This window comes from Malaclemys terrapin, chromosome 17 (assembly GCF_027887155.1).
Source record: "Malaclemys terrapin pileata isolate rMalTer1 chromosome 17, rMalTer1.hap1, whole genome shotgun sequence".
Classification (NCBI taxonomy): Eukaryota; Metazoa; Chordata; order Testudines; family Emydidae; genus Malaclemys; species Malaclemys terrapin.
Genome location: NC_071521.1, coordinates 12,894,932 through 12,922,729, shown reverse-complemented (window position 1 = coordinate 12,922,729; position 27,798 = coordinate 12,894,932). Strand labels below are relative to the sequence as shown.

Sequence of the window (27,798 nt, the reverse complement as noted above, 5' to 3'; positions counted from 1 at the left end):
AGAGAGACATGGTGGGTGAGGTAATATCATTTATTGGACCAACTTCTGTTGGTGAGAGAGACAAGCTTTGGAGCTACATGGAGCTCTTCTTGAGGTCACCAGAAGAAGAGCTCTGTGTAGCTCAAAAGTTTGTCTCTCTCACCAACAGAAGTTGGTCCAATAAATGTTACCTCACCCACCTTGTCTCACTAACATCCTGGGAACCAATATGGCTACACCACCACTACATACATCTGGTGAACTGTGTCTATTTCAAACTTCTAAGGTAGCAAAACCAGGAAAATGTAATGACCCCATCTGTTCCCTTCTAGTGAACTCACCTTTCCCACCCCTTCTGCTTCAGTGCATCCAGAAGAGACCTGGAAACAAAATCACTATGACTGTATATCTAATTCAGCATCACCAACTCTACGAATCACAGTATCACGTGGATGGTTTCCTGTTACTCCTCTGAGAGGATGCAACAGTTAGTGCTGCTTTAGCTATTAAATAACAAACAAAAAACAAACAGCAGCCTTTACTTTTATTGTAAATTAAGAGTTGAAGAACTATTTCCTTTCTGTCATTAGCTGTTCTACCTGCTATACCAAATATAGCATTTCGTACCAAACTGGCTCTATTGAGCTCTCAGCAGGGATGCATGGCTCATTACCACCCCTAGCTAGAAAGGAAGTGTCTGTTCCTGGCAAGGTCTCTAAGCCATGAGCAGTATCTGGAGGTAGAGAGGTAAGAGCAGATTGTCTATTTGGGTAGTATAGGCTTCCAAAAGGGAAATTAAGCTGATGGACCCCAAAATCCAGGCATAGCTGGTGTTCAGGTTCACTCTGCCATCAAAGATCAGAATAAGAGCCACAGCAATGATCTGAGCAAAGATGGCAGTCATTGTCCCTTCAAATGTCTTCTTTGTCCCAGGCCATTTGATTTCCCCTATTGTAGTGCCAAAAATTGAGGCTATTGTGTCTCCCACCCCTACCGCCAGTACCCCGGAGTAGGGAACCAATGCTCCTGCCCCAGATAGGGTACCTTTCGGAGCACAAGGCCTGGGGAACAACCACACTGGCAGGGACATCCCAACAAGTAGGTAAATGTGGGTCAAGATCAGAGGTCCACTATCTCGTTCATCCAAAAAGAGAGTGAGCAAGTGCCTGAGTGTTTGGCCAAATGGCTTGATCCTGAAGTATCGTATGTACTCTAAAAGGATAAACACTACCAGACACAGCACTGCAGCAATGTAGAGAAGCTGGTGGTCATAAATTAGCCCAGGGACGTAAGTAGCCACCACAATGAAGTGAAAGTATTTTCTGGTGATGGTTGAAGCTTGGTGCTTTTTAGATTCAGATGATCTCTTGGAATTCTGGTAAAGAACCACCATGCATGCAGAGGCAGCCAACAGGGTCCAGTACACAAGGAGGTAAATTCTTGTCTGTGTCTGAACCAGAAACCGGAGCAACCAGAGCAAGGGATTCCTTTGGATCAGATGGTAAAGCCAAGGCATGAGGACCCCCAGTCCCAGCACTGCTGTCATCATGTGGAAAAACATAGAGGATGTCCAGGTTCCTGAATCCATGAAGAAGAAGAGAGCAGTGAAGAAAATCCCCAGAAGGACCACCCCAGCCACGGCCACTAGAAGGACGAAGTCTACAGGATCCGTTCTGCCCTCTGTCACGTTCAGTGAGCGTTTAATGAGCTGTTTGAGGATGAAACTTATACCCCCAAGGACTAGTAATGCTTCCCCAGGAGTAAAACATCGAGGCAACAGATAGAGTAAGATCATACTGAGGTAGACAAAAATAAGCAGCACTTCCAGAATCTCTATCACTTCAGAAACGGTTAAAGAATACTTCATGGTATAGAGGATTATACTGCCAGCAATGCCTGAAAGTATGCAGGTGTTAGTTGGCACAGGCCTTGTGATGCCAACTGCTATTACAGATAGGAAGAGGGCTAGCACCATGCCCGTGGAGGCCACAACTATGCCCAAACGTTCAAAGTACACAATGCCAGCAGCTTTGCATCTCTCCTTCATCACAATCCCCAGGAGTGGGATGACCATACTAGCTGGTAGGAGGCCACTGTTAGCTGTCGTCCGAAATTGGAATACGGCCCCACCCAGTCGGAGTAGACGGTCCCATTTAAATTGGACATAAAAAGCCTGAACAGCAAGAGCGATAGCACACCAGGAATACCGGTCCCAAACTACCATGTGCACACACAACACAATGATGAACACAATCAGGGATTCCAAAAGCACTGGTTTGTTTAACATGGTTCCAGTCAGCGGCATCCTGTGGTTTCAGAATCTTTACAACTGTCAGATTCCAAAATTTTCAATACAGTCCTTGGTCCATTAGTAAAAGTTCACTTTCATCCTACTGCAACGCCTATAAAAATAAACAAAATAATAAAATTAAAGAGACTACTAGAATACCTGAGGCCTTCTCCTCATTATTTATTTTCTGAAGCTCAGTTGAAAGCTTTGATTCCTGTCACGAGAAAAATAAAGTCAGGATGGAAATAAGTCAACCAGCATTTTCTACTGCTTTCAAGAATCAGAAAACTCAGCTTGCAATGCCATAGCCAAATCTCACAGTACTTTTATTCACATGCAAATACTAAATACTTCTATTGCAGTGCCAGATTTTTCCTCTCTCTCCTAAAAGTATAGAGGGAATGCTTTATATTCTGCAAGGAGTGTATGCAAGTACTAAATAGCAGCACTCACAAGAACTACACTGGAAAGGGCACTTGGACATCTCTGTAAGTTAGACAACGACAGAAGAGCTTGGTGATGAGTTTGTTACAGAATGAAGTGAAATTAATGCACCCACATGCCATGGTGCTATATAAAATAAATATTAAAGAGATGAAAATATGCATGTTACACAGGCAATCATTTTATTGATAGAACCGACAATACTGTTTCTACCATAAGCAACATCTGATCTTTAAAAACATAAATTAAATTAAAAAAACAAAACAAAAAAAACAAGGTACAAATTAACTGAAACACAAAACAAATCAGAAGCAAAATTATGTAGAATGGCTACTCGTGTTTTAAAAAAAGGAACTGACACCGTCAACTTGAAAATTGGTCAATTAAAATAAAAAGAGTTAAAGGTCATTTCAGGTCTTCCCCTTGCCTCTAACTCCTTTCTTCTGATTTTCTGTGGATTTACAGTCACATTGTCCTATTTTTAAAAATATTTTCCCTCCAGTGTTGCTGTGTAAACTGTCAAGTATCAGGGGGTAGCCGTGTTAGTCTGTATCTACAAAAACAACAAAGAGTCTGGTGGCACCTTAAAGACTAACAGATTTATTTGGGCATAAGCTTTCGTGAGTAAAAACCTCACTTCTTCGGATGCATAGAGTGAAAGCTACAGATGCAGGCATGTGTAAACTGTGTAAGGGAAAACTGACGCTACACAAAGCACTGTCATATATATAATATAAACAAACCGAAGAGAGATAGTATTTTCTTTCTCCAAAATCTTTCAAGTTATAGTAATCTTAGCGGTTATTTCTAATTCTGGTAAGTAAAATTATTCAGACATAAATGTGACAAATCTATAGTGTCCCTTTAAAATAGCAATTCTCCAGCATTTTAACCCATCTGACCTTTCTCCCCTGGTTAATTAGAGTATTTAGTAGTACTAAATAACTTGGAATTTCTGTCCAAGCTGATCCTTTCTATTCAGTTATAAGTATTGGCAAAAGATTCCAAACAAATGGAGAAAACTCAAAACTTCAGAGGAAAAAGCCTCTGTGATGGAACAAGACATTAAATACTTCAGACTATTGTGCAAACTTCCACTCATCTTAATGTACATCTGTCCGCCTTTGCCTCAGAGTGTCTCTCCTTCCATCTGCTATTAGTTTTATGACTGACTTTACTTATTGCATCACCGTCTTTATCTCACGGTTTGTTCTCTCAAATAAGCAATAAGGCTTACATTATATGAGTGCAAGAGAAAACATCAAAGTCATTAAGAAAAAGAAGTGGTCACATGGGTCTAAACTGGACAGATTCCACTGCTTTTTGGAACTTGGTTGATCTTGGCAGTTCTAGTGGTAGCTAGGGACCAAATACAACATATTTCTGTCTACAAAGGGACTACACAGTGTCCACTGTACCTTTGTATTAAAGCTGCTTAATAAATTGTTTGTTTGTTTCTAAGAGAAGAACTGCTGGGCTACGTTTGTTACAGGGGGACAGCTACCATGTACCCTAAAAACACAGCTCAGACTCAACCTGAAAACTGGCCCCAGTGTTCTATTTTACTTTAGAAAATGTTCTGGAGATACAGCTCATACATATTCTCCCAAGTCAGTCTGAGTAAATTTACATTTAGATACTTAAGGAGTGGTTTACGCATCATTACAATTCTGAGGTGAGGCATTTGCTCCTATCCAGCTCATCCTCTCCCTACACTTTGCCTCGGCCTCTTTCCCAATTGCTGAAAGGGAACCCTTCCTAGCCTTCCCTGCCCATTTCACAGCCTTAGCTAGTCAGTCTCTTCTGCATAGATCTGTGCCATTATTAACAAACAAACAAGTTATTTTGTCATTAACAACATACATGGATTTTTCATCCAAGCATTAACAAATCTTATTCATAACCCACAATTGTTACCTTTAAAAGACCTATTTGTGTTTGGCTAATATCTTTCTCTGTGTTTAAGTCTGTTCAGATTCCAAACATGGTAATCACACATTATAAACTCTACTTATATAAGTCTTTCTGTCATTTTTTGGCAGTGAAAGACTTTCCAATACTTTATTTCTCCATGTCACTAGCGTTAGGAGATCTATCGTGCATTTGGCTGCTAGTAGCAAATGTGTTCTCAATAGGGCCTTTCCTGACTCAATAGCCTCCTTTGGTCTGTAACCTAATAGAATCACTATAGGTTGTGTGGGTAGCCTAACTTTAGTTATTTTGAAAATTCTATATGCTACTTTCCTCCAAAATATCATTATTTTAGGGCAGGGGTCAGCAACGTTCGGGACGCGGCTCGCCAGGGTAAGCACCCTGGCGGGCCGGGCCAGTTTTATTTACCTGCTGACGCGGCAGGTTCGGCCATAGTAGTAGTTTCCTTTAGTGGTTACATCAAGTAGTTGAGGTTTTTGCTTTTCTATTTCTACTGTTCCAAAGGAATATCTGTTTTTAGATCCTTCTCCCATTTTTCCATAAAGGTAGGCTTATCTCCTAGAGCCATCGGTAACATTTTGTTATACCATGTGAAGATCAGGCCCTTTAAAGTGGTAATTCATGTTTCTCCCTCTTTAACAGTTTCCTAAAATGGGCTTCCTGCATGGCATATGCTATAATGGCTGCAAATAAGTCAAGACTGATCTATTGATATTCCTCTTGAGTTCTTTGATGGTATTAATTTCCATATTTTTATTATGGAATAGCTGACCAAGGGTTGACCTTTTCACTCCCATACATTATACACTGGATTAGATAACCTGAGTTGAAACTCTAGATTGTTTCTGAGGAGTTTAAGCAGGGAGGGGGGAAAGGAGTGTCTTCTTTTCTGTATCAAATTCCATATGTGAAGTGTAATTATGACACTTGGATTGTTTCTCTTGTGTTAATTTAAATCTTTTACGTAACAAAAAAAAAATCAATGCTCTAAATTTATATTTACAATCCTGTTTTTCCATCTGATTTTCATCTAGTATTTATGGGTGTCACCATGGAACCAGGCTGAAAGTGATCTTAATTGAGCCATCCAATAATATTTTATTACATTTGGTACTGACAATCAATGACCAATAATCTCAATGCTGTAACGAATGAAGCAGCAATGGGCATCCTTGGAAAACACCGTAAGACGACAAAACCTTGGGTCACAAACGAAATACTACAAATGTGTGATATTAGAAGAGAACATAAAGAGACAAGAACAGCACTGAGGGAGCTGATAAATACAGAGCGACTGGCAGAAATATCAAGAAAGGAATTAAAGTGGCCAATGAGATATGGATTGAAAGATAATGCTCTAAAATTGAAAAGTATAGCAGTAATAAAAATAGCAAACGAGCCTTCCAGAATGTAAAAGATCTGACGAAGGAAATGGACCAAAGCTAACGCAATTCAAGACAAAGAAGGGAACAGTCTTACAGAAGAAAAGGACATCATCAATAGGTAGACAAATTACTGCTCTGATCTATACAACCAACAGACAAATGGAGATCCTAGTGTCCTAGATAGCCCAGTTTCAACAGAGGAGGATGACTTTCCAATACTGAAGAAGTGGAGACAGCTGTGAAATCACTCAAGAACGGAAAGGCTACAGGTATTGACAACATCCAGGGCCGGATTTAGCAGGTGCGGGGCCCACGCCGGGACGCGAATTGTCTCGTGCCCCCTGCCCCGACTCCGCCCCCTCCCTGCCCCGACTCCGCCCCCTCCCTGCCCCATTGGATCCCTCCCCAATGGACTTCGCGGAGACTCAAGCACTGACACACAATCGTCATGGGTGAAGACAATTGGTTGATTGCTCATCAGTGATGGTGCCCCAACGACCATTGTGGTTATGGAAGTGATGATGTTGATGACTGACAATCCCCCCTTTCAGAGTGGGTTTATGCAGAATTTTGTTCTTAATATTATACATTTAATAATCCTTGTCTGAATTTCCTCTAGAGGTTTTTGGAATTTATACAGACAGGGGCTGAAATTTGGCAACCAAATACATTTTTATTGTTGCTATACAACCAAGCCAAACTAAATGTATTTTTTCCCCAATCCAACAAATCATTTTTCAGTTTTGAAACAATGGGAGGAAAATTAATTTCATAGAGTTGATTGAGGTTAGAAGCAATCTGGGACAATTCTCCTTCACACAGGGCCAATACTGGCTTTGAGCAGCCCACTTCTGTCTGTTTCTAGATATAGAAAATGGGGCAAGGACCTGTCAGTAGGAGTGCAGGGAAACCCCTATATGCAAACCAGAGGCGGAGGAACAGTTAGTGGCCAACATGGACATTTAAGAGCTCCAGCCCCTACAGCAACGACACCTAACTACCGCACCCAAATGGGAAAGTAACCAGTCCTGATGGTGAAGCACCTTGAGAAGGCTGAAATCCCAAGTATGAATTTACATATGTCTGCTATTTTAATACAGCTACAGCGTAATTTGAAAACTACTGACCTGTAGATGTGTAATGAGGGCTATTTTATCATTATCTCCTCTTGCCTCAACTGTTGCCTTTCCCTTCTCTATGATTTCTCCAAATATGATCTCTTCAAACTCCAGAATGCCAGGGCGGGTCCCACTTGCTCACATATGGAACAGACCATGTTATTCTCATACTCAAACATCTTCACATGCTCTTTGCTCATTTCAGGATCCACTTTTTGTTTTAAAGCCCTCCATGGACTTGTCCCTATTTGCCTCATGGGTCCTGCCTCTTTATATTTGTTTCAGTTAGTACAAGCCTCCTGTTCTCTCATTTAGTTGCACGACTTCTCCTTTATAGTTCCTGACAGCTAGAGCAGATTTAATTTCTCTCTCCACCTCCGATATTCATCTGACTTCACAGCTTAGCTAAAATAGAAAACGTAATTTCATTCTTAGCTACACTACTTAATTTCTTTCTCTCTCCACTTTCTACTTTGTTATTCAACTCCCACTACGGTATTTTGGGACACTATACTGAAGACACTATGGAAGACAGAAGTGTGTTTTGTGTGTTCAATGAAGCGACTAACAGCATAAAAAATAATCCATTCCACCTGGAAGGTGCAGCCACCTGGTATAAAACAAAGTATCACTCAGCTCCCAAGACTCAGCTTTCCCATCTGTTGGAAAGTCCATAGTATGTCTGTCTTTTCTCACTGGCTTATATAGGGCTTCACTAGGGCTACGTCTTCCCCGCAAAAAGAGGGATGTTCTTTACTCAGGTTTGCTAACTACCTCCAGTTAAAATAGCAGTGAAGGCACCACAGCTCGGACTTTCGCTCGGGTAAGCAGGTCGAGTTCAAGCCTACAAGCGAGTTTGGGGTTGAACTCGAGCTGCTCACCCGAATTAAAATCCAAGTGAGTAGCAAACTACGGGTCAGGGAGAAGACTCGGTGCAGGAGAGACAAAGTGACCCCCTCCCCTTCAGGAGCTTGCACCGTAACAGGCTCACCTCCCCGCTATACTTCTTGTGTTCAGCTTCACCCTTAGGGTGACCAGACAGCAAATGTGAAAAATCAGGACAGGGGGTGGGGGGGGTAATAGGAGCCTATATAAGAAAAAGACCCAAAAATCAGGACCATCCCTATAAAATCAGGACATCTGGTCACCCTATTCACTCCCCACATGGGCCCTTATATAAAGCAACACCCCCAACCTAGCCCTGTATCAGACACGCTACCCCACAGCGCACTCCTCTTACCCTTACCCCTGCCACGGAGCCCCGCAGCGCACCTAGCCCCTCTCACTCCACGCTAGCCCTACGTTACCCTGGGCTTGGCACCTATAGGACTCTACAGCAACCATCTCGGCTCTTGCATATTCGTGTACAACAGCGCCCCCATAGCCACCTCCACACTACGCTTCCCTTGGCGCCTATATAACTCTATAGGGAAGCCTTATTGGGGTTCTCGCTATGCACCTCCCCTTCTCCCTCACCAACTCACCTCACTGGACGGCGCCATCTTGCGGCCCGTGTCTGTCACCTGATGGGGGACCCTCGGAGGCGAGGGAAGAGCGGATCCCCGTCACGTGATGCAGGCGCCAGGCCGGTGCGGCGGGTAACGGGTCACGTGAGACGGGAGCGAAGATGGCGGCCGGCGGGCTGTGCGCGAGGTAAGGGAACGCGGGTGCCGCTGAGAGAACTCCCCACTCCCCGCCACCCACCCACACCGGGGATAGCGGCCGGGCCGGGGAGCTCGTCATTAAACGGCAAACGGGGCGGGGCGGGAGGGAGCAGGTCCTGCCCCCTCCCCAGTGCACCGTTCTGGTGTTTTCCCCCCAAAAGAGGCTCCTCCCCGTGACCCCCGGCATATCCGAGAGGCTCCTCCCCGTGACCCCCCACCCCGACCCCTTTCAACTGCTCCCCCAGGCTGCCCTCCTCAGGAGAGGCCGCTACCCGCTTTAGCAGCCACTTCCACTGCGCTCCCATCTCTTCCAGGAGAGTCCCCCTCCCAATGACCGCCTCTCACCTGAGGCGAACCCTGCCCTGGAGCAGAGCTCACCCCCTGCTGCAAACGCACCCAGGGCCTCTGCACACAAGCCCCTGGTAGCGGATGGGGTCATTTCTAAGAAGCTGGGGTCGCTGAGTGAATGGCCTCTTTGGTGCCCTCCGATTGGCACAGACTCTGCTCTCTGCCCCATTGGGATGGAGTCTGTCCTGGCACCAGAGTCCCTTCTCCCAGCCTGCTGCGTGGTTGGTCCTGTTACTGCGTTCCTCTGGGCTCTAATGAGGCCCACACACAGGGCTGCTCTGCTAGTGGAAATCTCTGCAATGCCACCTGTCTAGATGAGCTGACCTACTGACGTCCCCTGGGCCTGTTTGCAAACATCAAAACAGAAGGTTCACCCTGTGGTCATGAAATCTGTATGCATTTTAAGAACTTATTCCATTGAAGAGCTCTTGGAAATAGTGGTGTATGGGGGCTGAGGAGGACTGTAAACCCCAGGGGTAATTAGGGTATAGTCTACTTCCATTTGGTTCTTATTTGCCCCCTCAGGATGTAATGAACGTATCCCTGTTTGAGACCTTTTCCTGCTTAGTGAGTGTGTGAAGGGGAATTGGTGGGGTGCTGTTGTAGAGCCCCAAGAAACCATCTATTTTTACTAAATAACATCAAATCTATTTCAGCATTTTACCACAACTGATCATGGCCAAGTTGAATATCAGTTTTCTTGCAATCCTCTCCACCTTCCTCCTTTCTGTAATAAAACAAGTGGTTCCCGATCTCTTAGGGCCACTGCAGCAATTTATTAGACACTTAATACCCCAACCATACCAGCAAGACCTCCCATTTGGCTGTGGACACTTACTCTCTGGAGCTTGGGCTCCCCTAAATCTTAGTCTTGGATCCTAGTCTGGTGAGTTAGAGCATGTGCAGCTGAATGGAAGGTGGAAGTGGTGGCATAAGAGAGCCTTGCCCGGAGGCTCAAGATTAAGTTGACTGAATGGAGTATGGGGGAGCCGGATGGTACCAATCACCAAGTTTTTGTAAACACCTAACATTAAAATCCCAAATGAACTGCAATCCAACTATGATGTGAGCTGGATAGGAGAGCAAACACTTTAATAATGAATCATGCTGATGAAGTGTAGATCTGCCTCTGTCCCTCCTAATTTAAATGTTTGGAAAGGTAATATGTTCTTTAGAAGTGACAGGAACTATTTGGGGAAGGGTGGCACAGGGACTAGTGGTGAATTAACATTTTCTTTGTGTTCCTTTTGTTCTCTGTCTTTTTTAGAAGGCTAAGTGGTGAGTTGATTTAACAAAATTAGAGCTACTGTTTAAAGGGGTTTTGCTGCCAAATTGAAATCTCGATTTACATCAGAGTTGCACATCTCTAGAAGGTGTCTCAAATAGCATACAGTCTAAATAAGTAAATTGGCCAGAATCAGAGGCCTGTTTTAATCACAGAGAAGGTTTGGCAGGAGTGGAAATGAGACAGAGTTGGCTCAGGCATATTGATGTTCTGCATTACAAAGATTCCTTTCTTGGGAGAACTCTATGGTCATTCAGTTCTCTGCATGGGACGGAGGGATTGCACCCATATTTTGTTGCTTAATCATATCAGGAGATGTTCTTTAGCAATGGAGTCTAGTGCAATTCCAGATTTAGGGCATGTCTGCATGAACACAGTGCACAGCAAGCTGGCATATAAATCTGTAGTGCTCCAGTGTGCCACACTTGAACTGTCTGTGTGGATTGTGCTGCTGCACACAAAAAGTTCCCTTGTGCCCTTTGACGTATCGTGGTTTGACAGTAGTATGTCAGTATGCAGTAGAGAACTTTTAGTACTCAGCAGAAAGGTCCACACGGACAGTTAGTGCACAGCATGTTGGAGAGCTGTAGATTAACACCCCAGCTTGCCATGCAGTAAATGTTCATGTAGACATTCCCTTAATTTACTCAAAATAGCATTCTAACTTCCCAGGTCTGCTTTGAATGGCAGCAAATCAGGCTGCAGATATTTCATTCTTTAAGTCTTACAAAATAATGCCTCTGGTGGCTTTTGGTACTTTCTCTGGAGGTGTAGACGACTTCAGAGCTACCGCTTTCATTCTCTGTTATTCTAGCTATCCCGGGAGCTCATTTGCTGATTAGGTTCTCTAGATGGTAATCTGAGAAACTGTCAGATGAGCATATTTCACATAACCTGTCTGTTCATCTCTAGACAGACCTTGCATGGCAGGCTTTATGGTTTAGTTTAACTCCTGACTTGGATTACATTGCCACCAGAACATCAATTTCTTAAACTCCAGAAAGCGGTATTTTGGAAGTTGCTGTTTGCACAGCTATTTTAAATAGCTAGATTTTGTTCATTACATTTTGCAGAGTTGCACCTTCCTTTCTGAGATCTGGTAGGATAAGGATTTGATCTGAAATACTTCCTAACACAGACTGATTGCCTTTTCTTCTGTGTTCTTAGTGAGTGTTTGGGAAGCAGATACAAACAAGAGGCTTAGTTTAGCTAAGCTATGCTGAGTAGTTCTGGCAAAGTTTGTGCCTTTTGGGAAACTGGTGGAATTTCTCACCTTACTTTGATATTGTTCCACCCAAGGAGGAAGCTGTGAACAGCAGTGAACAAAACTGAATGAAAGATCTCTACATGCTTATTTTGGTTTCCTTATACTAACTGTAGGCATCCAGGTAGCAAAACTGGATTGAACCAATTACAGTAGCTAATATAAATGTGCTTTCCCTTAGGTTTGCTCAATATGTCTTACCACTTTATCTGCTCTAAGTGAAAACCAAGTTTAAAAGCTTGTAGGCTGAACATCAGCCTTGAGCCATGTTTAAATTAGAGAGAGAACTTTGTGTTTTTTTCTCTTTATTTATAGGAGCAGCAGAGAACTGTGGACCATTCTGCTGGGCAGATCGGCTTTGAGGGAACCTGTAAGTAGAGGTCTTGCTAGGCAGCTTTTCTTGTTACTAAATAGACTGATAACCCTGCTGTGCTATGCGTAAGTGGCTGAATGCTAGTGAATCATGTTTTGCTGCTCTGCCCCTTTTCACCCCCAAAATATTCTTACTGCGAATTTTTTGTTCCTCTACTTCCACTCCTTGTTTATTCTCTCTCGTTAGCTGCTGCAGCACTGGAATGGTATATGTGCAAAGGTGGTTCCCTTTCTGGAGCGGACACAAGTGCTGCTTTCCAGACTGGCTGGCTTGGGGTATTCATGAGTGGAGCAGCCTGCTTCCTTACTCCCTGGGATGGAGTCCATGATTTCAAGAATGTTCCCAGAGGTTGAAAATCCAAATCCATTTCTGAGCCTAGCCTGCTGTCTCCTCCTTCCCCTCTCCTTCCCACAGTTAGGCAAAGCAGCAAGCTGAATCACAGATGTTCTTCATGTTGGTCTTGTGTTGTTGCTGTCTTATTCTGTGTGTGGTGTTGGAATTTCATTGCTTAGTTTAAATTGAACAAATCTGATATTGGGCAGAATAAGGAGATTTGTCCATTCAGTATTATTTTATTCTCTTCTAGGCTCAGATTGCAGCAGAGTTGAACAAGCATTGGCAGAGGCTACTAGAGGGGCTTTCATACTACAAACCTCCCAGGTACAGTAATTCGTTGATGCTAGCATCTGATAATAGGCGCCTAGATACTACTGTGATAGGTGCATTAGATAAACAGGAACTGGATAGTAGTAGAATGTGCTGAATATTTCCCAGTGATGCAGCAAAAATAGATTCTACCCCCTTCATATGCCAATTACCTCCAGGTTGCAGGAGGTTCACTATTCACATGGAGCGGAGAGGTTTAGAAGGGGTGCCTCAGTGCAGTTAATATTATTTTGGCATGAAAATACCATGTGTAGAAATAACACAAGTTCTTGTCTTCTCCCAGCCTATGTTAGATACCTGTTCATCCCAGCCTCTTGCTGAGAGTAATCATGTACCAGAATCTAGAGTGCCTCTATAGGTTACCTAAAGATGAAGCTTCAATGCAGAGGAACGACTCCTCTTGACACTTAGTCTTCTCAAAATGAGATCCAGATTCTCACATTGAAAGAGTGAGAAGGATTATCTATCTATGTTTATTATAGCTGTAACCGTACCTTGGTTTGTGCATTTTTTGCAGCCCGTTGGCATCTTCATTGATAAGAGCAATGTCGTCAGCAAAGTCTAGATCAGATAGCCTTGTATTGTTCCATTTTAGGCCATATGTATCACTGTTGCATTGTTTTAATCCATAGTCAATGGCTAGCATAAACAAAAATGAAGACAGGGTGCACCCCTGCCTTACAGCTGTCTTGATGCTGAATGGCTTACTCCATCCATTTTCCATTTTAATTCAGCATTTTGAGTTGGCATAGAACGTCTTCATAATGTTTATTAATTTTGTTGGAATTCCATATTGTTCCACAATTTTCCACATTGTTTCTCTGTTTACACTATCGAATGCCTTTTGAAAGTCCACAAAATGGATGGCAAGACTGCCTTGGAATTCAATTGTGTTCTCAATAATCCATCTCAGGGCGAAAATAGTGTCTGTGCATGAGCTCTCTTGTCTAAATCCAGATTGTTGTTCACGTAGGTTGGTATCCATCTTTCCTTTCATTATGTTCAGGAGGACTGCTGCTAATACTTTTCCTATGACAGATAGAAGTGTTACTCCCCTCCAGTTTGAACAATTGTTTAGATCACCTTTCTTTGGTAACTTGATTAGGATACTGAGGGTCCATTCTTCCAGCACTTTCTCCTCTGTCCATATTTTGTTGCACAGCAAACAGATGACTGATTCCACGTCTTCGCCTCCATATTTAAGCATTTCAGGATGAATGCTGTCCAACCCAGGTGCCTTCTTGTTTTTTCAGCTTCTGCAATGCTTTTTTTAGTAATGGAGAAGATAGGTTTGAGATGCAATGCAAAGAAATGTAAAGTCATGTTTATGGGGATAGAAATCAAAATTGAAGAAGAGAAACTGGAGAAGGTGAACAATTTTATGTATCTTGGAAGTACCATCAGCCAAGATGGTACTTTTTCCGAGGAAAGAAGAAGAAGAATCGGGAAGGCAAACCCTGCATTTGGAAGACTCAAAAACATCTGGCAACTCATAAACATCTCCCTCAAGACAAAACTGAATGTGTACAAAGCAGTTGTTATCACCATCACAACGTATAGCAGTGAGACATGGCACCTTACCAAGAAAGATATGCAAAAGCTGGATGCTTTTCATCACAACTGTCTGAGAAGAATGTTGGGAATAACATAGAGAGATAGGAAGATGAATGAAGAAGTGAAAAAAAATTACTGGACAAGGCACCCTCTCACAAATAATCTACAAAAGAAGACATCAGTGGCTGGGACATGTGCTGAGAATGGAAAAAGAACGCTTACCAAATACTGCCCTTGAATGGAAGCCAGAAAATGCAAGAAGAAAGAGAGGAAGACGGTGAATAACATGGAAACGAACAGTTCTGAACGACATCAAGCACCTCAACGTGAAATGGGAAGATTTGGAGAGAAGGGCAGTTGACAGACAAGGATGGCAAATGCGGGTAACCCAATGTGCAGCAAAGCATGGGATGGTCTAAGGTCTGACTGTACCTTGCATTGCACATGAAGTGAACTGTGCCAAACAAGTCCTGCATTGAGGTTACAGTATGTATATTAAATATAGAAAAGCCAGAACAATCACTGAAAAGTCTGATTTTTTTTAAACCGACAAAAGCCAGGGATTTGGGAATTAAGCCTTTTTGTTTTGCCTCTTTGTGTCTTTAGTGCATTTTCATAACTAAAAGGGTTTTCTTCTTTCTTTAGTGCAAGTTCAGCCGAAAAAGTAAAAGCTGATAAAGATGTGGCTGCTCCACTGAAGGAACTGGGCCTGAGGATCAGCAAGTTTCTGGTGAGCAGAGGTCCTAGGCAGTTTAATTCTTGCCCTCACACTTGGAATGCACAGCCAGAGACCTGGGTTTGTGCTTTCTGTTCTTGATGTAGTGTATCTTATCTCTGAAGAAGATAACTGAAGTGTAATCTTTTCTAATTTATCTCCTGCTACCTGGATAAAGAGTTACTTTCTCTATGCTGAGGCTTTTGCCTACAGTTTTTCTTCTCCAATTCCCTACTGGACACATACTTTTTTCTGCAGTGAGAGTTTGTCAGGTCAAGTCATTTCTCACAGGTATTTAACTAAAACAATAAGAGGATCAAATTCTGAAGCTCAGTTAAGTTTAATAAGCTGTTTGAATGTTCAGTAGAAATGAATTTAAGGCTATTTTAAATCCTGATTATTCTAAACTAAGTTATAAGCAAGAACTGAGGCAGTAAGCTAAAATTTTCCAAAGTGACCTAGTGACTTTTGGGTTCCTTAATTTTTGATGCCTAAATTGAGACTACTTAAAAGGCTGTTTTTTCAGGAAGTGCTTAGCGCTTGCCCTCTGAAAATCGTGCTTTTTTTAAGGAATCTCAAACTGGACACTCAAAATCCCTTGTCATGTTGGAAAATCTTGACTAGTTACCCGCAGAATTGGATTCCTTCCAATCAGAAATAGAACAAGGTGATCAGTTTATGATAAGACCCTTATTTAATTGATCCATTATACTCCTGCTGGAGCTGAACTAGCCACATCTGCATTATTTTAAAATGTAATGTTCTTCTTTCCTTTAACAAACAAACTCTACTGACCATAACTGTTAAGAGCCTCAGAGGAAACCAATTTATTGACACTTTTTGGAAGAATTTATTCCAAAGGGAAGAGATGCCTGAATATTTGGAGTGACTTTGCACCTTTTGATAAACTTAGCTGCCTTGTCTTATTCCTCTCTGTGTCTGTGCATCTCTCTCTTGTTTCAGGGGCTGGATGAAGAGCAAAGTGTGCAGTTATTGCAGTGTTATCTTCAAGAGGATTACAGAGGGACCCGGGACTCACTTAAGGTCTGTAGTATGTGCCTGCATCATGCTACTGTCTCTTTTCCTCCTTAACCCCAGTGGTTCATTGACATGGTTGTGCATGATGCTGAAATCCAGATTTGGAAATTATTTTGGAACTCCCCTCCGAATTTCTGATATTCAAGTACATTACAGAAAATGAGGTATCTGGGGTCCAGGTCCAATCTTCTAGAATATCCTGCCTGGTGTGAGTCTGAGATTTATCTGAACTCTTAGCCATAGGAATGTACTGACAGTTGTCTGAGAGAGAGGGGTAGGGATGAAAGGAGTCAGAGGTAAACTCATGCTTGCAAGTGAGAATCTGTGCTCTGTAACGCTGAAATCTGGCCTCTCACAAGAAATGATGTCTTATATGCCTTTCATTGCTTTCAGTATGAATTTTTGGTGACTAGTTTAGGTGCATTAAGGCCACTTCCTTATTCTGTTGTGTTTTGATTGCAGGCTGTCCTGCAGGATGAAAGGCAGAGTCAGGCTCTGATGTTGAAGGTCAGTAGTTTTCATTCTTATTTTCATTTTAAAAAGAGGTGTTGGCAATGAACTAATTTTGTTTGCTATTGGTCAGGAAAAGCTGGGAATGGTTGAAGTGGCCCTTCAGTGTAAAGAGCAAATCTGGGGGGATTTTTCTAATTCATTTGTGAAGTAGTAGTAATACCTTGCTCTTCATGTAGCGATTTTCATCAGCAAATCTCAAAATGCTTTACAGAAGAGTGGCTGGCCATAGACTAGAACACCATGAGCAGTTACTCTGTACAGGGACCTTTTGGCTGTGCTGATTGAAATTGGGCCATGCAGGAATAAGCACTCCTAGGATAGCCACAGCTTTGCATTTATGTGCTCAGTTGTCATCCTAAGAGATGTCTTTGGAAAGGGGACTGAAGATCACACCTATGTAGTTATGGATCCAAGAGGAGAAAGAGATTGAAATCTCATCTCTCCTTGTTTGCTCTGCCTTGTTCCTTTCTTTCTGAGTTAGCAATGGAATGACAGAACCTGTTCTAATATATGAAGGGGGTGTGCGCGCACATGCATAAGGGTGAACTGGATGCTTTTGTCAGATGACTTAAACTATCTAACTGAGTCATGCCATTACGTTGAAGCATCCATTGTAGGTAGTGCATGGGCAATGTAAGTTTATGAGCATAATCACTGCAGTTTGGTGGGAGGCATCAGTGATGAGATCAGGAGAGGGAAGAGAGAGTTAGACACAGCAGCAAGTGATGCTGATGACTTTGTGTTTTCACAGCTTGCTGACTATTACTATGAAGAAAGAATGTGCATTCTGCGCTGTGTCCTCAACCTACTCACTTATTTTCAGGATGAGAGGCACCCCTACATGGTGAATACTTGAACCTTTTCCTGAATCTGATCTCACTGTTAAATGATACACCGTTTGTCTGTCTATGCATCTAAAAAGCTTATACATGTGTATGTGTAATATTTGCGTTATTTTTTGAAAGGCACAATACTCACAGTGTGTTGAGAAGCTGGACAAGGAACTGGTTCCTAATTACCGGAAACAGTTTGAAGATCTATACAAAGCAGAAGCTCCTACGTGGGAAACACATGGAAATCTCATGGTATTTTGAAAATTATCAAAAATTATTCTTTATCAGAGTTGTATGTTCTTTCTTCACTACATTGTTGACTAATTAGTACAAAGTGAATATGCTTAAATGCAATTAATAAGGACATTTCCAGCCTTCTAAGGAATTTAAGGGAATTGTTTCCCTTTGGTAATACTGTGAACACATCTTGTTTCAGCAGATAGGCTCTGATCTTGAGATCTAGGCTCTGATCCCCTTTGTAAAAAGCCCATTGAGCTGTCACTAGGCCAGCAGGGTTTTGGAGTGGCGCATAATCTGTTTTAAGCAGCCAACTCTGTTTACTCTTAGTAGTGTTTTGTTTAATTTTTAAATAAAACCTGCAGAATTATGAATCTGAATCATCTGGCTTCCTGGCAACTTGGGTAGTGTCTCCTGGGATAGGGTAGGTGTTTTTCCTGTCTTCAGCTCTGTGGGCTGCATAAGGATCACATAATCCCAATATCATTGATTTTTACCTTAATCCCTTAATGCTATATGTTGTGGGATGCACCCACTACCATTGAGGGGATGACTTTTAAACAGCATTTCTGGTGTGACGTAAGAGTAGGTTCCCTCACCATTGGAGCAGACCGATTTGCCCCAGCCACTCTCCATTTTAGGTTGCTTCAGCTGACATGCTAGTTTAAATGTATAACGGTAGGACTCTCCTCCTTGTACAGACAGAGCGCCAGGTGTCCCGCTGGTTTGTGCAGTGCCTCCGCGAGCAATCCATGCTTCTTGAAGTCATCTTCCTTTACTATGCATACTTTGAGATGGCACCTGATGAGCTGCTGACTTTTGCCAGGCTTTTCAAAGAACAGGGATTTGGCTCTAGACAGACCAACAGGCATTTGGTGGATGAAAGCATGGATCACCTGGTGGATCGTATTGGGTAAGTCTTGTGTGTATGTATGGGATTAGTGTGCAATTGAACAAATCTCTTGATCAATACAGAATATAGGTGTATTTCATGATGGTGCCCTCCAAAATCACTCTTTTTGTAAATAATGTTTATCCTTATGACCTTTGGTTTAGTTTATAAAAGGTTTCTTCCGATTGGACTGAGACACAGCCAGTGAAAAACCTGCCATGTGGAATGTAACATGGTAGAAATAAGCTGAGGAAGAGAGACCATCTTCAAATCAGAATAAATGGCTTTCCTATTTTGTGACTGTTCAGCCAGCAGTAGATAATTTTGAAGACCTAACTTGTCATCTGTTGGCACATCAAGATCCAAGAATTTATGTTCTTTGGATTATTGCTCTTAATTTCACATATTTTTTTCCTTCATCAAGGGAGTAGTAGATAAATGTAAAGCTGATGGACTGTTCCATTATCCAGCCTTTACTTCCCTCTTTCCTACTGAATCTTTAAGTTGAGTTTCTTTTTCTTGCTTCCTTCCCCTGACCCCTGTTCCAGCTACTTCAGTGCTCTTATCCTGGTGGAGGGCATGGAAATTGACTCCCTGCATGAGCGTGTGTTGGATGATAGGACGGAGGAACATAAATTTGCCAGTAATGGGCGTATGCACCAGGTAAACCTTCAATAAGTCTCTTGACATTTGTAGTTCCTCTGTAATTAGAGATGGGTTGTGGTTGCCCAAAGTAGAGCTGCTGGAGCTCTGTGGGCAGAACTTGTCTGTGAGATTCTGGGCTTGCAGATCGACTGAACTAACATCTACATTACAATATGGGGCAAGTAAGAAGGAAATGAATTATTAATTTCTATTTATATCATAAGAAAGTGGTTTATCTTCAGGGTTTCCCTGAAGGTTTTAGGGAAGGGTAGGGAGGAGCTAAGAAATGGTCTTAACATGGACATCAAAATGGGGAGAAATTAAACATCTGTGGTGTAGTATATTTCAAAGGTTTTCAGGGAAGAAAATACGTGGGAGCTAGAAAAGCACAGTGAGGTCATTAAGTTATGAAGGAAACACTGGTGTTGCTTGTGCTCTGACTGATCTTTGCATACCTGACCTGGAATTTCACATTTGTTATAATTTCACTGTGACACTTGTATCAAAACAACAAACTTCAATTTAAACAAGGGGCTATCCATTATTTTAATTAGAATTGTGTGTCCTTTATTTTTTGACCCTCTCACCTCCTTCCCCAAAGGGTATGAATCAGCATGACAGAAAAAACATGCTAAGCAGTTTCTTCCTGAAAGTACAACTTGGTCAACTCTATAGATCCTTGTTTTTATACAAGACATTTATTTGCATGAATTAGGTGATTATTAGAGCTACACCTTAGTCAGCTGAATGCTTGCTGGGTCAGGGCTTCTTTCAGCCTGTCTTGATTTCTTTGCTTGTATCCTGTCTTCTGAGCAGGAAATGGACCATCTGCTGCTGACTTTAGGGGACATCTCTCATCATGCTCCTGTGCTCTTGGCCTGGGCTTTGCTCCGTCACACAGTAACCCCAGAGGAGTCGACCAATGCGATCAGGCGAATGGGAAGTACTGCTATCCAGCTGAATATATTCCAGTACCTGACAAAGCTGCTACGGTCACTCAGCAGTGGGGGGAAGAATGTAAGTTTCTAGTTGTCATGTTTGTAGGCTCTTCAGGGTGAGGGGGCTTTATGGTATTGGTAGTGTGAAGATGTGGGGGAAGGTAGATAGGTTAGGCCATTGTTTTTGGAAGTCTAACTCCAATCCTGAATAGAATGCATAGTGAAGTGTTGGCCAGTAAGTGACATCAGTGTTGTTGTTTCAGCTCCTTTCTGTGTAGGATGGAAGTTAAATGAAGTGTTTGTAGGTTTAGAAGGCAAATTAAAAATTTATTTCCCCAAGTTATTCTGTTAGGGACTAGATTTGGCTGGGGAAGGTCCAGATCTGGTCAGTGATTGGAAAATCTGCTCTATAGCTATATCTATATCTATATCTGTATAAGAGAGAGAGATGTATATCTCAGCCTTTCAAGAGCCTTGTGCATTGATGCATCTTGAGTCCCTCCTGTTCTGTGCCTGTGGCACACAATAATTTTGCCTAGTCTCCTAAGGGCTGTGTAATATTTTGGTCTGATTCTGTTTGTTGGGGTTAGTTTGGAGGTAGCTGTGTAGTGTTTAGTGGACTGTGAGAGATGGAAGATCAAAGATGATGATCTTGTGGTCCCTTCTGGTTCTAAACTCTATGACTTTGTGAACGTTTATTACTATCATACTTATCTTGTTTGTTAAGTTGACTCCATGGATGCACCAGCAATTGCAGCTTTTGGCTTCTGCCACCATTTCCCACAAACAATTTCACTAGACAGTGTCGTTTACAAGAACAAACTATTCCAAAGCTCCAGTAGCTGTCAGTCAGCCAGACATTGGTGGAAGAAGAGCCCTCTCATTTTTCTGACCATTGAGTGTTTCTTGATATGATTGTTTTGAAGAGGATTCTGGGCTGTGGGAGGAGGGTGGCTTTTAGACACATTGACTCATAAGAATTTAGGTGGTTTTATGTGGCACTTCACTAACTGCTGCTCCCATTTCTATTGTCTTCCCATAAATACATTGGCTAGCCTGAGGTGGTGATCCCCTCTCTTATATACCTGCAGAAAGGGGCAGTGGCTCAGAGACGCATGTCTATGATGTGCTAAGGAAACTGAGGGCTGTTACATATGTTCTGTAATGAACTATACCCTGGTTCTTGAATAGGGTTTATAGTCTCCACTGTCACTCACTGACATTTCTTTTGCATTACAGTGTACTGCCAGCACAGCTTGCATGTGTATTTATGGGCTGCTTTCCTTTGTTCTGACCTCGCTGGAATTACATACGTTAGGCAATCAGCAGGTAAGTGTCAAAGGCTCATTGTGTCCTACCATAACCTAACATTCAAAACTGGCCACCTGTATTCTGGGTGCAAATTCTGTGTTTGGGATTGTATCCACTGCACGATTTAGGTAGACAATTCTGAAAGTGGGGCCCTCTGTGTTTTACTCTAAATGCATAACACAAACTTTACGGTTCTTCCAACTCTGAAAACTGTCAACATCTCTGCTGGGTACTAATTAAAGATACAGGGGGGGTGGGATAGCTCAGTGGTTTGAGCATTGGCCTGCTAAACCCAGGGTTGTGAGTTCAATCCTTGAGGGGGCCACTTAGGGATCTGGGGCAAAATCAGTACTTGGTTCTGCTAGTGAAGGCAGGGGGCTGGACTCGATGACCTTTCAAGGTCCCTTCCAGTTCTAGGAGATAGGTATATCTCCATTATTTCTTACATTTTGACGGGCCAATGGTTTCAGAGCAAATGCTGGAGTATTGGTCAGAAAGAAATGGGGATAAGATATATCATAATGGCACTGAGCTCCTAGGGTATGGAGGACACTATACTCTATTACTTCCATAGCAGATTTACCATATCCCATGCCAGTCAGTTCATTGGCAGTGAGTGTGGTTTTAGAGAGAGTTGGTGTATATTCAGGTTAAAATGGGCTTGTGTATTTCCTCTTATTTAGCTTAGGGTGTGCAGTTCCAATTTAGGGAATGACTGTTGCCACACTGTTTGGAGTGGCTCACAACCAGGAGTGCCTACCTCAGGGCTGAATGTCAAAGCAGGGCAGAGACACCAAACTGGTAGTATGTTCTGAATTAAATTGCACCAGCTCAGTACCAAATGTGAACTCTTGGATCATATAACAGTCTTACAATGGAGTCACAGACAATCTATCTTGCCACCCAGACAAACTGGACCTAGTGATATATGGTCACTTATGTCAAAAATCACAAATATACAAGTTACTCCCAGTCCCAAGAGATCAGTCACTCACTCACGTCAAGTTGCATTCTAGTTCTCGCACCAAAGACAATGCTGGTAGCTAATTCTGTAGTAAACTAACTATATGTTTATTAGCTAAGAAAAGGAAATGCATTATTGAGAGGTTAAAGCAGGTTAAATATATGTTTAGGTGAGCCACAGTCTATAATTCTAAATGGTGATAGAGATGTAATAAACTGCTAGTTTCCCAAAAGTCTTTTCAGGGTACCCAGATTGTCTTTGGATCTCTGCTTTGCATCAGGTACCATTCCCTGTCATAGTCCAAACAGTCCAGAGATCCCGGCTCTTTCCCTGAATCCATACTTATAGCTTCTTCTTACAGAAAATAAGCTGACGGTGGGCTCTTTCTTTAACTGTGGGAGAGAGACAAGTGCATTTAGAGTCTTTGATCTCTGATCATCACACACAATGACCACTTGCCTTCAAATGCACACAAATTAGTACTTTCCTGCTAAAGTTCTTCATTTGCATTACACAAGACTTCTGTCTCCTTTAATGGGTTATTTAATTACAGGAGTAATTACAATGTAAATTTAAATGTTTCCTATTACATTATAACGGGATACAGATAAGTGAAAACAATACATGTAACATCCCATAGTTTTCATGAAGTGTAAACACCAATCACTTTAATCTGCACTAATACACAAATGAATTGACCTGGGAGTTTGGCATGAGATAGCACTTGGTCTGCCAGCGTCACAAATGTTACTGTATTGAACCCTGGATTCCAAGGGAGGTGACAAGACTTGATTTGGAAGGAAACTATCCGAAAGTAATTTTCATTTCTCCCAACGCCCTTTCCTTTGAAGGACATCATTGATGCAGCCTGTGAAGTTCTAGCAGCTTCCAGCATTCCACAGCTCTTCTGGAGGACGGTGAGTACTTTGGGACATCTTTGGCCTTTCCTGGTTGCTGTCATACTTGCTGAAATATGCTCTTTTAAGAAAGAAATGGGGTGTTCATATTCCCTGTGACGGGTTGGATCACAGAAACCCCCTGTGGGACTGCCACCTGGTGTTCTGAGACTACCCCTGAGCCCGCTTTCTCTGCCAGCTTGGGGGTTTAATGGCCTGCCTGGTTTGAGCCAGACCCACTAGCCTGCTATAAACCCAGACCCAAGTCTGAACCACATCCCCCAAAAGCTGCAGGTTTAGCTGAAAACAGCTTAAGAAGTGTTCCTGTCTCCAACACCCAGATGCTCAGCTCCCAATGGAGTCCAAACCCCAAATAAATCCGTTTTACCCTGTATAAAGCTTATACAGGATAAACTCATAAATTGTTCGCCCTCTATACCTCTGATAGGAGAGATATGCACAGCTGTTTGCCCCCCCAGGTATTAATACATAGTCTGGGTTAATTAATAAGTAAAAAGTGATTTTATTAAATACAAAAAGTAGGATTTAAGTGGTTCCAGGTGATAAGACAGAACAAAGTGAATTACCAAGCAAAATAAAATAAAACATGCAAGCCTATTTCTAATACAGTAAGAAAGTGATTACAGATGAAATCTCACCCTCAGAGATGTTCCAGTTAAGCTTCTTTTACAGACTAGCCTCCTTCTAGTCTGTGTCCAGCAATCACTTACACCCCTGTGGTTACTGTCCTTTGTTCCAGGTTCTTTCAGGTATCCTTTGGGGGTGGAGAGGCTATCTCTTGAACCAGCTGAAGACCAAATGGAGGGGTCTCCCAGGGGTTTAAATAGACTTTCTCTTGTGGGTGGACACCCCTCCCTCCCCCTGTGTAGAATCCCAGCTACAAGATGGAGTTTTGGAGTCACATGGGCAAGTCGCATGTCCACGCGTGACTCAGAACTTACAGGTAGCAGCCATTGTTCTCATGCTACCTTGAATGTCCTCAGGTAGACTTCTTGTGTGGATTGGAGCTTTCCAAGATCCATTGTCCGTTAAGTGCCCAATCAAGAAACACTCAACTTGCAAATTCCTTTCTAAAGAAGCTGCCCAAATGCCTTACTAAGGCTACTTAAAATCAAACAAGTACACAGCCAATATTCATAACTTTGAATACAGAAATGATACATGCATATAAATAGCATGAATATATTCAGTAGATCATAACCTTTGCAGAGATGTGCTGCATATGCCATGTAACATAAAACACACTCCAGTTATGTCATATTTACATTCACAAGTATACCTTCACAAAGCATCATGGGGTGCAACTTCACATTCCCTGGTTGTAGTTTCTAGCAGGGCTTGCAGAGCTAGTTTCCATTTGCGTCTCTTATATGGTTTGTCCTTAGCCCCTCCCCCCCCCATCCTGTTAAAGTACGGTCTGTGGTTGCATTGTTGATACTGAAACAAGTAGTAATTTACATGGTAACTTAAACCACGGCTGGGATTGTTTAAATGCCAGAACAACACTGTGTGCTGATATTGCTCTTGTCACATAAATGGCTGAGTTGTAGTGGTGTCAGAGATTAAAAGTCACCTTCCCTTGCATAAAACCTCTAATTATGCTTCGTTACAGATTTGCTCATCCATTTCCATTTTACCTTCCTACATTATACCAGGCACACACTCTCACCCAGGGGCATTAACACTAGTTGCCCATCACAGCAAAACTAAGGGCTGGAGTGATGCTTTTGTTCATGATTAATAGTAGGTGTATGTTCCGTAGAGATGAAATTAGTGGTCTTTTGAATGGAGCCATTTGCTTAACATTTAACAACACGAAGCAGGAAATAGCGGAACCCAGGCATCTCTCATCACCACCTGGTTCTGATCAGATTTACTGGTAATGACATTTGCTTTGTTAATTTGATAAGTTTAACTTTCCACTAAGGGTCAATGAATGATGCAAATAGTTGAGTGTTGTTTTTTCTCTAAACCTCTGGATGCTAGGATTTGTAGATGCGACACGAATGTTCCAGTAGCAGGAGCCCTATGCACATTCTTCACTAAAGTTGCTTTGCTGCATTGACCCCCCCCCCCAGCAGAAGAATCATGTTGATCATTTTTTGTTTAGTAACAGTTTTTCTTTTGTGTCTCCACGGCCAGGAGCCAACCGCAGGTCTGGGTATTATCCTGGACAGTGTGTGTGGGATGTTCCCACATCTTCTCTCTCCTCTTCTGCAGCTGCTCAAAGCCCTTGTATCAGATAAATCTACTGCAAAAAAGGTATGGAACCTGGCCAGAAATCTGGAAAACAGTTTGTATCTGGACAGAAAAGGAACATTGTGTCAGACCCTCTCCCCTTGCTTTGTGCACACATCCCATCCTTGATGCCTTGGGTAACAACCATCAACCTTTTGGCCAAAGAGGTCTGGACAAGACTTCCTTCCGAGCCTGCCAGAAGCGTTGCTGTTGCATGATATAGGGCACACCCTCTCTCTAGTACTGAACTTGCTGCCTTCATAGCACGGACAATCCTAAGGATCAAGATAATAGAAATTGAACCCAGGTCTCCCATGTGGCACTGTAGAGTAATGTTGCTTGGGCCTCAAATGTATTTTATGCTTTGGAACTACTTCCTGCTCTAATGATTGGTATGATGTTCAGGGAGGCTAACGCAAAAAACAAAGTTCTGAGGATAACTCAGTTGCTGTTTTATGATGTGCAATCAGTAGACAAGAGTTCCAAGTAATTTAGACATCAAATGATAAACGGGGGAAGCACAGATTTCATTGCAACTTTATGGGAGCCACTTTGCCAGAACCCAGAGCTGAAGCACTACTCATAGCTTGTGACAATTGCCTTGTGTCAGGATGCTAACTTTTAGTGCTTTACTCATAATTAGTTCCTGTCTTCCTGATTAACTAGTTCAGAGAGGCATTATTTGGGCAATTCCATGGGGACAGGATGGTGGTATTTCTGCTTCAGTAGGAGTTGGCATGTTGGAAGCAGACTATGCATTTCAAGTAACCTTACCTATCCCTAGAAATGGCCTGGCTTAATAGTTCCTTTGAAAGCTCTAGTTCTCTGGCTGTATTCTGTAGCTCTCTCCGTTTGCAGGTGTACAGTTTCCTGGATAAAATGTCCTTCTACATTGAGTTGTACAAACACAAGCCGCCTGATGTGATCTCGCATGAAGATGGCACCCTTTGGAGAAGGCAGGTGCCAAAGCTTCTCTATCCCCTGGGTAAGGAATTCTGGTGGGGTCCTTCACCCTTGGAACACTTTCAGATCTAGTTTTTTATGAACCAAATTGCTTTCAGGTTTTAATTGTGAAGACTGGATTCTGATCACATTCTGAAGCTTCTGACTTTGTTTTTGTTTCACCTTTTCCTCCCCCTCCCTTAGGGCTGGGCCAGACAAACCTACGAATACCTCAGGGAACAGTGGGCCAGGTGATGCTGGATGACCGGGCATATTTAGTACGATGGGAATATTCCTACAGCAGCTGGACATTGTTCACCTGTGAAATTGAGATGCTGCTCCATGTTGTATCAACAGCAGGTGAGGCAAGAGGGGAATTGGGGTGGATGTTGTCGGGGAGAGAGGAGTGTGACGTATTGGTAACATTAACATAAGATGAAAAAAATCAAGAGTAATTTCAGTGGGATTGGGACAGGTCCTAGGCACATTCTCCACTTCCATTGGAACAGCCTGTTGCTGTTCCAGAAGGGCATTGTGGCTGAGTCTAGCACCACATTGGGGATTGTGACAAGGGGAAGGAAGCAAATACTAGAGAAGAGGAGTGAGGAGGAAGAAAGGAGAGAAAGAAAGTAGGAGAGAGAGGAGCGAGTCAAATACAGCAGGAGGTGGAAAGGTTTCGTTTTTCATATTATGCTGCCTCCATAAAAGAGATCAGGAGGTGGTAAGCGCTTATAGGGAGCTGGGCAAAATTTAAGATGAGAGAAAATATGAGCAGGAGCCTTTTAAAATATCCCGCCCACCCTCACATTTCTGTCTTTGGTCATTTGAGGGACATGATCCCAGTTTAATCAATTTCTGTATTGCACCTGGAAAGTAGATGTTCCCTTTATTAGAGATGTGGAGTAATCTGAGAAGTAACTTACTGAAGGTTAGGACCTCTCTTGTAGAGAGCGTAGTAGATCATTCAAGGAGTGGAGAGAGAGAGTGATGCTGCTTATGCATTTCTCCAGATTGTAATACTAGTTTTCTTTATCCAGATGTGATTCAGCACTGCCAGAGGGTGAAGCCAGTCATTGACCTGGTTCACAAGGTCATCAGCACCGATGTGTCAATAGCAGATTGTCTTCTGCCAATCACATCACGGATCTACATGCTGTTACAGAGGTAAGTAGCTGACCAGCGGTGACAGTTAAGTTGCTAGAAATGGGAAAAATGGTCAACAACAAATTTTACCAAAGACTATTTAGGAAGTCTGTCGCAGAGCTGGGATTAGAATTCTGGAGTTCCTGCCTTCATGTCCTGTGCTTAGACCA

The 27,798-nt window shown here is 42.5% G+C and overlaps 2 protein-coding genes across 3 annotated transcripts in view; one reads left to right on the top strand and one right to left on the bottom strand.

Moving 5' to 3' along the window:
• Window positions 1-504: 504 nt before the first annotated feature.
• Window positions 505-8,656, bottom strand: DOLK (dolichol kinase). 2 transcript variants are annotated; one of them, XM_054007427.1, is made up of 2 exons: window positions 8,633-8,656; window positions 505-2,381 (listed from the first exon to the last, which is right to left on the bottom strand). In XM_054007427.1, the coding sequence occupies exon 2, from the start codon at window positions 2,282-2,284 to the stop codon at window positions 695-697; it is 1,590 nt and encodes a 529-aa protein (XP_053863402.1). In that variant the 5' UTR covers window positions 2,285-2,381; window positions 8,633-8,656; the 3' UTR covers window positions 505-694. The 2 variants fall into 2 exon arrangements, with proteins under 2 accessions (XP_053863402.1, XP_053863401.1); XM_054007426.1 differs by lacking the exon at window positions 8,633-8,656 and adding an exon at window positions 7,158-7,648.
• A 119-nt stretch (window positions 8,657-8,775) lies between these two features.
• Window positions 8,776-27,798, top strand: part of NUP188 (nucleoporin 188) — a 47,323-nt gene continuing 28,300 nt past the window's right edge. The window contains exons 1-17 of the mRNA XM_054007648.1: window positions 8,776-8,801; window positions 12,025-12,079; window positions 12,669-12,742; window positions 14,948-15,032; window positions 15,981-16,061; window positions 16,518-16,562; window positions 17,320-17,412; window positions 17,534-17,653; window positions 18,340-18,551; window positions 19,079-19,193; window positions 19,992-20,192; window positions 21,353-21,442; window positions 23,240-23,305; window positions 25,448-25,567; window positions 26,402-26,528; window positions 26,690-26,845; window positions 27,523-27,649. Coding sequence (XP_053863623.1) covers window positions 8,776-8,801; window positions 12,025-12,079; window positions 12,669-12,742; window positions 14,948-15,032; window positions 15,981-16,061; window positions 16,518-16,562; window positions 17,320-17,412; window positions 17,534-17,653; window positions 18,340-18,551; window positions 19,079-19,193; window positions 19,992-20,192; window positions 21,353-21,442; window positions 23,240-23,305; window positions 25,448-25,567; window positions 26,402-26,528; window positions 26,690-26,845; window positions 27,523-27,649 — 1,793 coding nt within the window. The remainder of the gene's footprint in view (window positions 8,802-12,024; window positions 12,080-12,668; window positions 12,743-14,947; window positions 15,033-15,980; window positions 16,062-16,517; window positions 16,563-17,319; window positions 17,413-17,533; window positions 17,654-18,339; window positions 18,552-19,078; window positions 19,194-19,991; window positions 20,193-21,352; window positions 21,443-23,239; window positions 23,306-25,447; window positions 25,568-26,401; window positions 26,529-26,689; window positions 26,846-27,522; window positions 27,650-27,798) is intronic.

What these genes read in the sequence shown, in the direction of transcription:
- DOLK (XM_054007427.1), bottom strand. Translation starts at nt 2,284, where the DNA reads ATGCCGCTGACTGGAACCATGTTAAACAAACCAGTGCTTTTGGAATCC.